The 12,987-nt window shown below is 38.6% G+C and overlaps 1 protein-coding gene across 1 annotated transcript in view; it reads left to right on the forward strand.

Moving 5' to 3' along the window:
* gnas (GNAS complex locus) overlaps window positions 1–12,987 on the forward strand; it is a 42,314-nt gene that overhangs the window by 18,239 nt on the left and 11,088 nt on the right. The window contains exons 2-4 of the mRNA XM_032521684.1: window positions 3,191–3,263; window positions 9,275–9,329; window positions 9,446–9,565. Coding sequence (XP_032377575.1) covers window positions 3,191–3,263; window positions 9,275–9,329; window positions 9,446–9,565 — 248 coding nt within the window. The remainder of the gene's footprint in view (window positions 1–3,190; window positions 3,264–9,274; window positions 9,330–9,445; window positions 9,566–12,987) is intronic.

A 12,987-nucleotide genomic window follows, 5' to 3' on the forward strand; every position in this document is an offset into this window, starting at 1 on the left:
CATTTAGAGTAGAAGGAAAAATGGATTCAATAAAATGTCAGCAAATTTTGGACGCTAACTGGATGCCATCAGTGAAAAAGCTGAAGTTAAAGAGAGGATGTCTTCTACCAATGGATAATGATCCTAAAAACATCTCAAAATCCACTGTGGATTACATCAAGAGGTGTAAACTGAAGGTTTTGCCATGGCCTTCATAATCTCCTGACCTCAACATAATTGAAAATCCATGGGTAGACTTTAAAAGATCAGTGCGTGACAGACAGTCCAGAAATCTCCAAGAACTGGAAGACTTTTGGAAGGAAGAATGGGCGAAGATACCTCAAACAAGAATTGAAAGACTCTTGGCTGGAACAAGAAGCGTTTCCAAGCTGTGATACTTGCCAAAGGGGGCAGTACAAGGTGTTTACTCTGCAGGGTGCCCAAACTTTGGCAGACGCCATTTTTTTGTTTTCTGTTATTTTGAAAGTCTAAACGATGGAAATGAAATCTAACTTTTTGTAACATATTATATGAAAGTCTAATCTGTCATTTGATGCATTTTGGAGATTTTTCCATGTTTTCTTGGCTTCTTTATGCACATTAATACAAATTTTTGCCTGGGGTACCCAAACTTTTGAGCCCCACTGTACGTCTCATGGGTAGGAAACGCTGGCTATTGATTGTCAATACATGAGTGTTATTTACAAATGCATCAAATCTTTAGGTCTCTGCCTTTACCAAACCGCACAGATGTGGTCACAGTTGTCTACTTTTTTTTATTTTTTATTATTTTATTTTAATTTTTTTTTCATCAGAGAGGTCCAACAAGCCAATTCTAAAGTATCCTTACTGAGACATCTTCATATCAAATGTTATTATTGGGACTATTCTCAGCTATAATCATCTGTGTTCAGAGAGTTGTCGGATAACCGTGTCAGTACATACACTTATGACTACTCCAAAATCACTAAAAACTCGTCAGGGGTGCCAGCCAAAAATGGCAGCAATGTAATATGACATAGTCACATGCTTAAGCCAAAGTATTTTTATAGATTAAGCTCAACATAACCAACATTGTCTTGAAATGAGACACATGGTGATACAAGAACTACGTATCATAATTTTGACATACTGCATTTTATTTATTGGTTTATCAGTGACACTGTATTATGAGAAGCCACTTAGGCCAGAATTGAATACTTCACTGGCACATACAGTACATACATACTTTTCCATTTACATATATACTGGTACTAAACACTTGCACATATAGCACATGCATAATTCAGTTTTGCATTCACATATACTTCACTTGCGCACACATATATACTGTACTTGCGCATACATGGATACTTCACTTGCACCTGCATGCATAATGTGTGAGTATGTATGCATGTACAGTATGTATGTATGTGTGCATACTATGTACATAGTATGTGCATTGGGTTGGTGGATGGAGAAGTGCATGTATCTAACTTAACTTTTGTAACAAACTATAACAAAAATACTTATTTAGCCCAACTTTGTGACGTTAACTTGAATTTTCTACAACAACGTGCACATCAACCACAAATAACATAAATGATGAGGTCAAGGCATGTGGAGGCAAAATGCATTATGGCAGTCAATAATGCAGCTCAGGTAGAGCTCTGTTTGCTTGCTCATAACTCCAGAGACAACTTTACCTGAGCTGCATTGTTGACTTCATAATGCATTTTTCTTCAAACTGTGTCAACCTCTTCATTAATGTTATTGGCACCTTGTTGTAGAAACTTCAAGTTTACATCACTAAATTGGGATAAATAAGTTTGTTACAGAAGTTTAGTTAGTAAAGTAATTAATAAATAAGTCATTAGGTCAGCAAATACACCTATGGTTTTGGTCTGGACTTGAACGCCAACCTCTTGAGTGAATGTCCTGTGTTTATGCGCTCGACCATCCACCCCGGACACGTTATTATGGAACCCACGTAACTTCTAGGAAAGGCCCGCCCTACAAAGCTGCTCAATTGGTTGGGTTAGGGATTCATTTTAAGTGGTTAAGGTTAGGATAGCCAATTGGTCAGGGGACCTGAAGAAATCGTTACCTTGCGTAACCATGGACGCCGTGTGTGTGTGTGCTATTGAAGGCCTTTCGTAGAAGTTGCGTGGGTTCCATAATAACGCACCCCAGACACCAACCCCACACACATACGTACTCGCACATGTAATGCATGTGTGTGCAAGTGAAGTATTTATGTATGCACAAGTGAAGTATATACTGTATGTGCAAGTGTATAGTACCAGTATATATGTATGTGCAAGTAAAGTATTCTGCCTAGGCGGCTTCTCATACTGTGCATTAATACATACTGCTGCAAATACACTAAAGTTTGTTAAAAGGCCATTTTTCCAATATAATATAAAAGATACCAATGTATATCTAAATGTGTTTTCCCATCTGTAGTCCCTGAACAGATTTGACATACCCCTAAAAAAAGATGCCATGAATCATGGTATTACAGAGCAAGAGGTGCAAGTTTCATTCTGAGCATGAGCCATCCACAGACCTGCAGCATACAGCTTTCTTGATAGAAATGCTAAACTAGTCTCTCAATGTATTTTTTATATATATATATAAATAAATAGACAGACACACACACACACACACACACACACACACTTTATTGCAGTTTCGCAGCCGAATACAACGGACACAAACTGTGATCACATTTTCCTTAAAGGACATGAAGACATATAATGAGCTCTTTTTTTATTGAAAACTATAACACCGGCTTTTAAAGGGAAATGTTTAAACATGCCTTTTATGGAAAAGTCTACAGGCAATCCTCATTGGGTCTAAAAATGTAGTCTTGTGATTGTGATTACAGTATCTAGTGGAATAATCCAGTTTATTATTTCAGCCATGACCATGCAGCACTGTCCTTGCCTCTGCTCCCAGTTTCCCCAAATAACATCAAAGTCATGTATGAAATTAGCTGTTTGTTCATTGAAAGTTTCCTATTGGGCATGGTAATTCACAGCCCAAAAAGCTTATGAACTTCCTAAAACCTTTCAGTGAAATACATTGTCTATATTCAAATATGATAAAAATGGTATGGTCTACATCCAAACACTGTGAATATATGTGTGGTCTTGTTTCACATGCCAACAGGTTCCTAATATTTCTTTGTCTGTCTGTCTGTCTGTGTGTGTATGTGTCTCTCTCTCAGGAGCTGGAGAGTCTGGAAAGAGCACTATAGTGAAACAGATGAGGATCCTACATGTCAACGGCTTCAATGCAGAGTAAGTATGAAAAAAAAAATGGGGGCTGTGGCTCAGCGGTAGAGCGGTTGCCTGCCAATCGGAAGGTTGGTGGTTCAATCCCTGGACCTGCAGTCCCATGTCAAAGTGTCCTTGAGCAAGACACTGAACCCCGAGTTGCCCCCGATGCTGCGCATTGGCATTGGCAGCACTTTAAATAGCTGTGGCTCTGAGGCTCTCTAAAAACTGTATTTCATTGCATTGTACCTGTACATGTGTAATGACAATAAAGTTGAATCTTTATCTTTAAATGAGTAAAGTAGCTGAGCCCGAGCATGTATCCAAAGTCGGTTGCAACACAAAACAATTTGCCAGCACAGATACAGACGACCAGTATTAGAGGAGGATTAAAATGTGACAGTCCTGTTACCCATCCTCCATGTTGTGCTTTGTTTATGAAGTGTGGACTGAAATGGGATGCAGTCTTTAGGTTTATAACGCTGCTTTTTGGATCAAACCGTACTAGTCAGCCGGACAACACAGAAAGACGTGGGGTGGCCTACTCAGACCACAGTGCAGAAATTGAAGTTTGAACCGTTGAGAGGTAAACTCAGGCTCAACCTGATGATTGTTGTTACATTTTAGCTAAAATAACAATGTGTTACTAGATAGTATAGGAGGAAATTCCCATTAAGCTCAGAGTGAACATATTATGATGCCTATACTTTTTCAGAAAAATCAGTATAACAAACCCTCTCTGTAAAAATACATTTTGTCACAAAGAGGCCAGCCTGATTTTTCTATAATGAATCATGTCATGTGTTTGTCCACTGTCTTAACATTATTGTTTGAAGACTAATCTGGTGACCCAAACAGTAAGACAAGCATCTGGAAGATTTATTTCAGATACTATGTTTTCCGGTGTCATTAAAAGACACCAGCTTTTGCCCCTTATTGTCCAGTCAACATTCTCCTGCTTTCAAGCATGTAAATACACAATTCTTTAAGTGTGTGTGTGTGTGTGTGTGTGTGTGTGTGTGTGTGTGTGTGTGTGTGTGTGTGTGTGTGTGTGTGTGTGTGTTGAGATAGAAGCATCTTGCAAGGTTAGACTACAAAATCAGCACCTAAGGCAGACAAGAGCATATGACCCAGCGTGTGACTCCACAACACTGAGTTGTGTGTGGCAATATATGTGTCTGTGTGTAAGGTGGATGAGTGGCTTCAATAACAAGACACATGCAGCATTATCACTTCCAATTAGATCTGTGACATTGATTGAATTATTTGGTCAATTTCTGTTGCTTTTGTTTACTAAGCTATGTATGGCTCTTGTTTCCTTATGTTTGATATACTTACATACGTGTTGATCCACATGTATATGTCTGACTGTTTTATTTTTGTGGTCGGATGTCATCTTTTAAAGGGATATGATACAGAACCAGCTTTGTATCATAACAATATGGGTAGTATGTGTGAACAAATTATGGTAAACTTTCCTCCATCTTGCCAGCGTCCAGATCTCCATGCTCATCCCCCAGCTCAAAATGCAGCATCGGGCCAACTTTTGCTGGCTTGAGGTCTGTTGCTCAAACTACAGATTGTATTTTGCATACAGACACAGAGTATAGAAAGCGGATCGTGAGAAAGAGAGCGCTCTCTCTCTCTCTCTCTCTCTCTCTCTCTCTCTCTCTCTCAAACTTAGACCTAAAGTGTAAAACTAGCCAGTGCTGTTACTGTATTACCTATTTCTCACCTTAAATTTGTATTTTTAGAAACATGTACTAGCTTAATGTTTAACTGTAATACGAGATTATTTGATGCCAGTCGGCCGCAGTGTTGTTTTCTGTGAAATGCTCGAATTACTTCACCAACCAGCGGGAGTGTTTATTGGTCAAGTGTGGCCCGGTGCATTCTGGTACTTGTAAGTTTTACTCCCTTTGAATGGATAGGAATACCACAACCCCCTTTTGCTGTCCATGTAGCACCAATTTAAAAAAATTTTAAATTGGTAACAATAAATCACCTTTGTTTTTGAAGATCCGCTCAAACTAAACCAACAGTCTTGCAGGCCATTTGCAAAACATACATTTACTGATCTGGGACTGAAAGAGTTCAAAAACGCCTGTGGTAAAAGATTTTGGGTGAATGGATTGAGTGTTGTGGTAACCTCAAGGTCAGAGTAATTGTCTTATGACTGGAAGACTGCTGGTTCCAAAACCTGGCCTGATTTTGATAAATGAAAGAATGACTTAGCTATTTTTGTTCCTCTCTACTATGACAAAACTACCCTGAAAAGGCATGTAACTGCTATCACTGGAACTGTTAAGTGGTCAAGAGGACTGAAAAGGTTTGGGACAGTTTGGTTTTTGTATCGCCAAAAAATCTCAGATAAACCCAAAGGCTCTGTGATTTGTTGAGAGCCGCCAGACTGAATCAAAACCGTAAAGTTGCCTCAAACCAAAACAAAGTGCTGACAGATGCTAAATGCTTCACATAGCCGAAGGGAACTGCAGAGAGACTTTCAATTTTTCATATTTCCCTTTTATTTTAACATTTGCTGGTTCCAGCGTCTCAAATGTTCTAATTTTTATATCAAATTTAAATTGTCTTCACTTTTCTTTTCCTCTTGTATCCTGGGATGGCCATTTTCTAACTATTTCTTGACATTGTATTGAAGATAGAAATGATTAATTAGTTAACTGAAGAAATAATTGATACATGCTGCAATGTTACTATATAATGTTGCCCTGCCAATAATTGTGCACCCATGGGACATTGGTTCCAGCTATTCATGTTTTTTAATTTTCTCTTATTCTGTGTGCTTCAGTGCATTACACATACATTTGATTATTTATCATACAATTTTGCAGACACTTCCATGTCACGACACACTGAATGATATTACAGAATTTTAGCTATTGTATATTAATTTCAGCCAGAGTCTCTGTCATCTGCATTTATTCACCTTAACGTATCACCAGACATTGTCACTGAAGCCTTGTGTGTATGAAGCTAAATATGGTGCAAAACGTGAGAGCCTGTAGATGCGATGTGAGCACTTGTAGAATATGATTTGAGAGCTTGTAGGGAAAAAAAATCTGTACTCGTATTATTATGTTTTCACTTCAGTCACTTTTCCAGTACAACCACAACTCGGTGATGACACCCTCTCAAATCTGTCGCTGCAATGTGCTCTCTCGCATCACACAGCGGCGAGTCTGCGCCCTCGACTTTTGCAACACTTCTTGCGATACATTTTGGTGCAAAACTAATTTGTACCTATAGAGTACTGATCCGAGCTCCAGCGGGACAGACCCGGTAGCAGCGGCACAACCCCCCCTGGAGCTCACCGCCAGTGCTGGTGGAATAGCAAGCTGGCGTTAGCAAACTAACCAACCAGCACACTTATAAATAAATAAATAAATAAATAAATAAATACATTTTAATTTAAAAGGCACGCGTTATACCCACTGATGGCAGTCCAGCCGCGGCTGCAGGACCTGGAGCTCGCCGCCAGTTTTGTGTTAAAAGTGTCAGGATAACTAAACTGTATTTAATTATACGCGGGGTTAGTTTGCTAACGCTAGCTTGCTATTCCACCAGCACTGGCGGTGGGCTCCAGGGGGGTTGTCCCGCTGCTACCGGGTCTGGAGCACTCTGTGTCCCGCTGGAGCTCCGATCAGGTCGAGGTCGATAGCGAAGCTTTCTAGCAATGTTTCCATGCTGGCCGAGCCCCACTGATGGCGACCTGGAGCTCACAGCCAGTGTTTCAGTTGGACTGTTAAGTGTTGAGATCATTAAAAGGTATTTACAGTATTTAGAAGCGGGCTGGCTGTTAGTTAGCAAATGCTAGATTTCATTCTACATAAATAAGCCGGACAGTGTTCCCTTATCTGGCAATAGAAACCCTGCTGTCCCAAAAAATAGGACTACAGATTTTTTTCTACAAGCTCTCAAATCATATTTTACAAGTGCTCACATCGCATCTACGCGCTCTCACGTTTTGCACCATATTTACCTTTCATACTTGTGTCATATCCCCTCTCTAACCACACACACACAAACACAAACGTGATTTTTAATGACTATCAGGTTGAAAATGTAAATAAGGCCTTCTCAATTTCCCTCCTAACTTAATAAACTCTGTCTTACCCTCTCTCTTACTCTTGTGTTGTTTTTGGTGCACAGTGACCTCACAGGCTTCTCAGACTCTGTTACCGTTTGTCAATGAGTATTACAAAGATTGTATAGTAAGTAGTAACTGTATTCTCAGTCTGCATGTATTTTTCGGTCCCATACACAAAATATTTTCACTAAAGTTTAGTTCTAGCTTTTCTGTTCCAAATTCTAAACAAGATTTGTAGAACAAACTTGTAAATTGTGGATTTTGTTTGAGGCATTTCTTTCTTGTCAAAGGTACACTAGTAATTGTAATAACAATCGTCCCTTGTTTTTTATGTTTGTTTTTGTTGCATCTGCTAGAGTGCAACAGTTGAATGAAAGCATTGCAGGGACATGGTGGCTTGGCACAGGAAGGTGTGCGTGTGTGAGCTTGCATATGTGTATGCATTTTGTATGAGAGTTTGGGTGTATTTTGTTTGAGTTTGAGTGTGGTGTGAGAGTCCACGTTCTCAGTATTGACCTGGCTGTTTGCGTTTGGTTGGATGCAATTTTAAGATCCTATGTGCTCTTTCATGTTAGAAAATCTTGGTTGTTCATGTAAGCTTGACGAAGAGCCTGTGCTACATGAGTGCCTACTGTCCTAGACTATAGGTGGCGATATTGTTGACATGTCTGCATCTGAATGTGTAATTGCTTCCTTGTATCTTTGAAATGATTTGATTTGAAAATCGGATGCAAACATGCAGCCCTGACCTGGACTGTCATAGATTTGACCTGTTAGGTGAAGTTGTGAAGAAATGGTGCAGCCTTCATTTTCAGATACCAAATGGATGAGTCAAACTTTAAAATGCAAGTTGAACTGGTCTAAAGAAATTGATAAACATTTGCATCAATTTGGTCAAGTGCAGCAGAGTCCCTTGTAAAAAAAGAAAAAGTCAAAACTGTCAGGGAACAAAGAGGCCTGTCTTGCCCTTTGTCATTGACTTAGAACTATTGTAAACACAATGTGCTGTTGTCCTGCATGCTCAAGGTGAAAGATAGGCTAACTGGCTCTCTGGTTTCCCTTTAATAGAAACATTTCTGTCACACAGAGTCCAAATGTCTTGTACGAACAGCTATCTTTCACAGTAGACAGATATAATTTCTCTACCACGCGTGCCAATGAAGGTCTGTTTACCCTTCCCAAATCCAAAACAAACTCAGTACAGCTCACTGTAGTATGCCTTCTCATGGTAATGTGGAACTTCTTCCCCTTAACTTTACTAAAGCGATTCTCGCTAACTAAACCCTTGTTTGTGTTCAAAAGAAGAGCTGGTTCTCTGTGGTAAATGTAAAACTGCCAAGACATGTGTTCCCTGTTTTTGAAAATTGTGACAGACATTCATGTACTGTAATTCATTAGTAGTTTACTGATTTATACCATTATGTCAATATTCCAAAGTATTTGTATTACTTAGCGCATTTAAATATCAACAGTTTTAGATTATTCTGACAAAATTTGATTATTGTACATTCCTGTCATGTGTGAGCACGTTTTGCATGGATACATCTGCATAGACGCTAATACCATGTAAATTAAAAAAACACATAAGCATCTCAAATTAATTAATTAAAGGGGCGCTCCCCCAACTTTATGCAACTGAAGTACTAAATATCCGTAGCATCCCTTAATACTCCCTTAATTTGTAGTTCTTCTGTATATGAAATGTGTATAAGGACCACAGTGGTTTGCAGGTCTGTCTGTAATGGGCCTCCACATAGCACAATGAAGTGGGTACCAGTGTACCATTGTACATTTCTTTGGAATTTTTCCTTTGCATTTCTTACTTTTGTTGTGAAGAAACTCTAAAGTCTGTGTGGTACTGCTGTACATAAATAATCCATCAATAATCACCAACATGGTTGTCACTGAATCTGTGCATCTGTTTCAGAGAGAAGAAGCAGAAAATTCAGGACATCAAGAATAATATTAAAGAGGCTATTGAGGTAAGTGGTGAAAACACCGAAATAGCTTGAGATACTTCATTCAAAAATCCTGACTGTCCGTCTTCTGCCTTTATGACATCCACACTTAATTTATTTTATTTGTGTGTTTGTAACAGACCATAGTAACAGCTATGAGCACCCTGGCACCACCAGTGCAGTTGGCGTGCCCACAGAACCAGTACAGGATTGAGTACATCCTCAACCTCGTCAACCAGAAGGACTTTGAGTTTCCGTCTGTGAGTAATACAATATCAGACGCGCGCACACACACACACACACACATACACTCACAAAATATGTCTGGGCCTTGTTCTTATTTTGGAAGTTTTACCATGTGGCATGCAGTTTTAGCTTCCATTAGCGCTACCATGTACTTTAGCTTTGATCTACAGGTGCAAGTATCCTCAGATGTGTGTGTTATAGTAGTTAATTGTCCTAACATCCCAGGTCATAATCCCTCGACACAGGTAGCAAACACTGAGGTTTTCTAATGATCTGATGGGTAAAGTCTGTGAGTGTAGTATTCTCAGTGGGACATTACTAATTGTCCGTGCCAAGAGACTAAACCTCAAAGTCTGGGAGTCACACTGTTTATCCAAAGCCACCTGAGGGGCCAGGTTTAATTCACTTTTCAGTTCACTAAGTCTCAGATATAAATAAAAGCTCTAGTTGATTTTCTAGTAATGCAAATTAATTTTCTTATAGCATCCTGCCACCATGTTGCAAACCATCAGTTTATGTCATCATGGCGACATCTGTCCGCCTGTCTGTCTTATCAAATTACGTTACATGGTCCACAGGTCCCCCTAAGTCAACTTGCCGAGTCTGGAAACATACGTGAAATAGGCAATCCATGACATTGGCCAAACTTAATCTCATAAAACACTGTTCAAACTTAAAGTCTTATGGTGTTTTAATGCAGATTGAAGTGTGGATACATTTTAACAGTCTGCTGGTGTGACACTTGATTGTGGAAAACTGGAGGCTAAAAAACCTTTTGTAACATTGTGATTTGTAGTAAAATAACTAAAACACAAAAAAACAATGGCCTTGTCCTTTAACGCTTCCAGACAAAGAGTTTATGTTTAGGTATTATGGGAAGATGAGTATTTTGACTTGCCTGCGAATTAATGAATTAATTTGTGTAATTAGTACAACTGTTTGTTGTGTACGTGTTATTGTGATAATGGAGGGACATCCAGCAACTTAAGCACCTCTTTCTATACAGTCATAGGTGACGTACTTTAGCAAAAAGGGTCAGCTGTCCGACCGAACTAGAACCCACACATCAACCCTGCTGAAGTGTCCTGGAGCAAGACTTGTTGCTTACTAGCTCCAGTGGTTCTGATTTTAAGTTGCACTCTGACCTTCTTATGGGAATTGATTGGGTCACATCTTGTATCTGAGGATTCAGGTTTTCCTGATCAACCAGTTTGCAGTTTGTTGTTTTAATGTAACAGTTACTGGAGAGAGAAGAAAGAAAGGCTGCAATAGAGAGAGAGGAACCAAGGAGATGAAGAGAAGAAGAGTGAATAAATCGATGACTGATTATGAAAGAGTGCTCTGTTTGTAAACACATGATGAGTCTGCTGTCATTGAAAACTGCATGATGCACCTGGCAAGATTTCTCTCGGTAACAGTTGGACATTGCAATTAAAGTGGTAATTCAAAGCAACTGAGGAAAAAGAATGTAGAACTGCAACGATAAAATTGATTCATTTATTAGTTAATTGTCAAAAATAATTAACTATTGTGATAATCAATTAATTATTTATTTTCTGATCTGCAAAAAAGCCAACCATTTATTCTTTTCTTTGTCATACTCTTGTTCAAATAAAACAAAATATGTGACGACGTGTTTTCAGGCTGTGGGAAATTATAACAGGGATTTCTATAGACTTGGCGTTGAGTCGAGAAAATAATCAGAAGCTTATTAGATAATGAAAATATTAGTGAGTTGCAGCCCTCAGAGGATGTGAGATTTTGTTAATGATCACAAAGCAAAAGAGGTAAAAGGAAGAAAAATTAGATGTTTATAACCTGGGCCTTGACATGAATACTAGTTACACACGGGTTCATTTTAGAGATCTAAGACTGCTTCATCCAAGACTTGCATGTGGCAAATCCATACTACAATCCAACAAATCATTTTTAGACAACTCAAAGGTTTAAGCATATTAGCTAAACATTTTATTTGCAATTGAAAATGAAGGCAAATGTTAAATTGTTACACAACATTGGACACATCTTTTAAACTACTTTAATGGTTCATCTTTGGCCCACAATATGTACACACACACACACACACACACACACACACAGCCACTCAGCCACTCAGTTTTACATACAGTGACTGGAATTTGGGAGGCATTCACCTTCAAGAGTTACTTATTGAAGATAATGATCCATTTTATATCCATGGGGATAAATAATGAACAAATAAATTAATAGAAGGTAGAGGTCAGGGAGTAGAAGTGAAGTGACCATCTTCACCAGATACATTGATTTATTCATTTATTTGGTTACATGGTAGCACTAGCGATGTTATCTTGAGTGATTTATGATAAGTGAGCAAACAGCAACGAATGTCTTACTCAGCAACACTTCATTAAGACACATCAGCTGTTACAAGAATCAAATCTGTGAGTTTTCCTCTGCGGGATGCTCTCTTTACCACTAGATAACCCTGCTGCTCCAAGAATCCCACTCATGCTGGGCTGTTGGGAAGCAAATATTTGTTTACAGTTGCTGTTTGGCTTTACTTGTTTGGTTGGTTGACTTGTTTATGACAAGCCAGGCATAGTTTCCAAGTTATTAAAGAGGATGGCAAAAGTGTATTCTGCTTTTCAATCTGCATGAGGATAACTTTTGTGATATTTATCACCCTGTGGAGTTATGGTATTATAGGTTGTACATTTCTGTTTATATAATACTCTCTAGACAAATAATCTGCTGTTTTTGAGTGAACTGATATGTCCTGACTCCTGCCTGCCAGTTTTATTGCTGTCTGTTAATGCAAATTACAAATATTAATGTATTTTCACACACTGGCACAGTTTCGACTTGGTGTTGTGTAGTTGTAAGGTAAATTATGTATTATTGAAGACTGAAAGTCTTCACACTAAGTTTGGGTATTGATAAAGTTTGTTACGTGAAATAACTCCTTCGGCCCCTCCATAAATGCCATAAACATATGGCTCAAAGAGTTAACCAGGGCTGGGTAATAAACCCTAAACCTACCAATCCAAACATGCCCAAACATGTAGTTTTTTTAAAAACCGTCAACAATTTGAGGTTACTTCATATGCATCTTGTTTATTTATTCTTTGATCAGATATTCCTTGCTGGCTTTGTATTGTATTTTTTGTTAGTAAAGCTGCCCATGTTAAAGCTTTAAAAAAAAATTAAATTTATGATATTAACGAACATTACTGTCTCCAGAGATGTGCAAATCAGAAAACAGAGTGACTGACCGAAAGAGGATGGGCTAATGGACAACAACTTAGAGTTTAGGCAAGAGGACAGGGAAAAAAATGGCCTATAGGAAGAAAAAAAAGTTTTCTATTTATTCACATTATCTAATAAGACGTGCATAAAATAATTAGGAAAATCACAAAAAGGCTGTTCATCTACTTTATCACATTACATCTGACCACCT

Source organism: Etheostoma spectabile, chromosome 7 (assembly GCF_008692095.1).
Source record: "Etheostoma spectabile isolate EspeVRDwgs_2016 chromosome 7, UIUC_Espe_1.0, whole genome shotgun sequence".
NCBI lineage: Eukaryota > Metazoa > Chordata > Actinopteri > Perciformes > Percidae > Etheostoma > Etheostoma spectabile.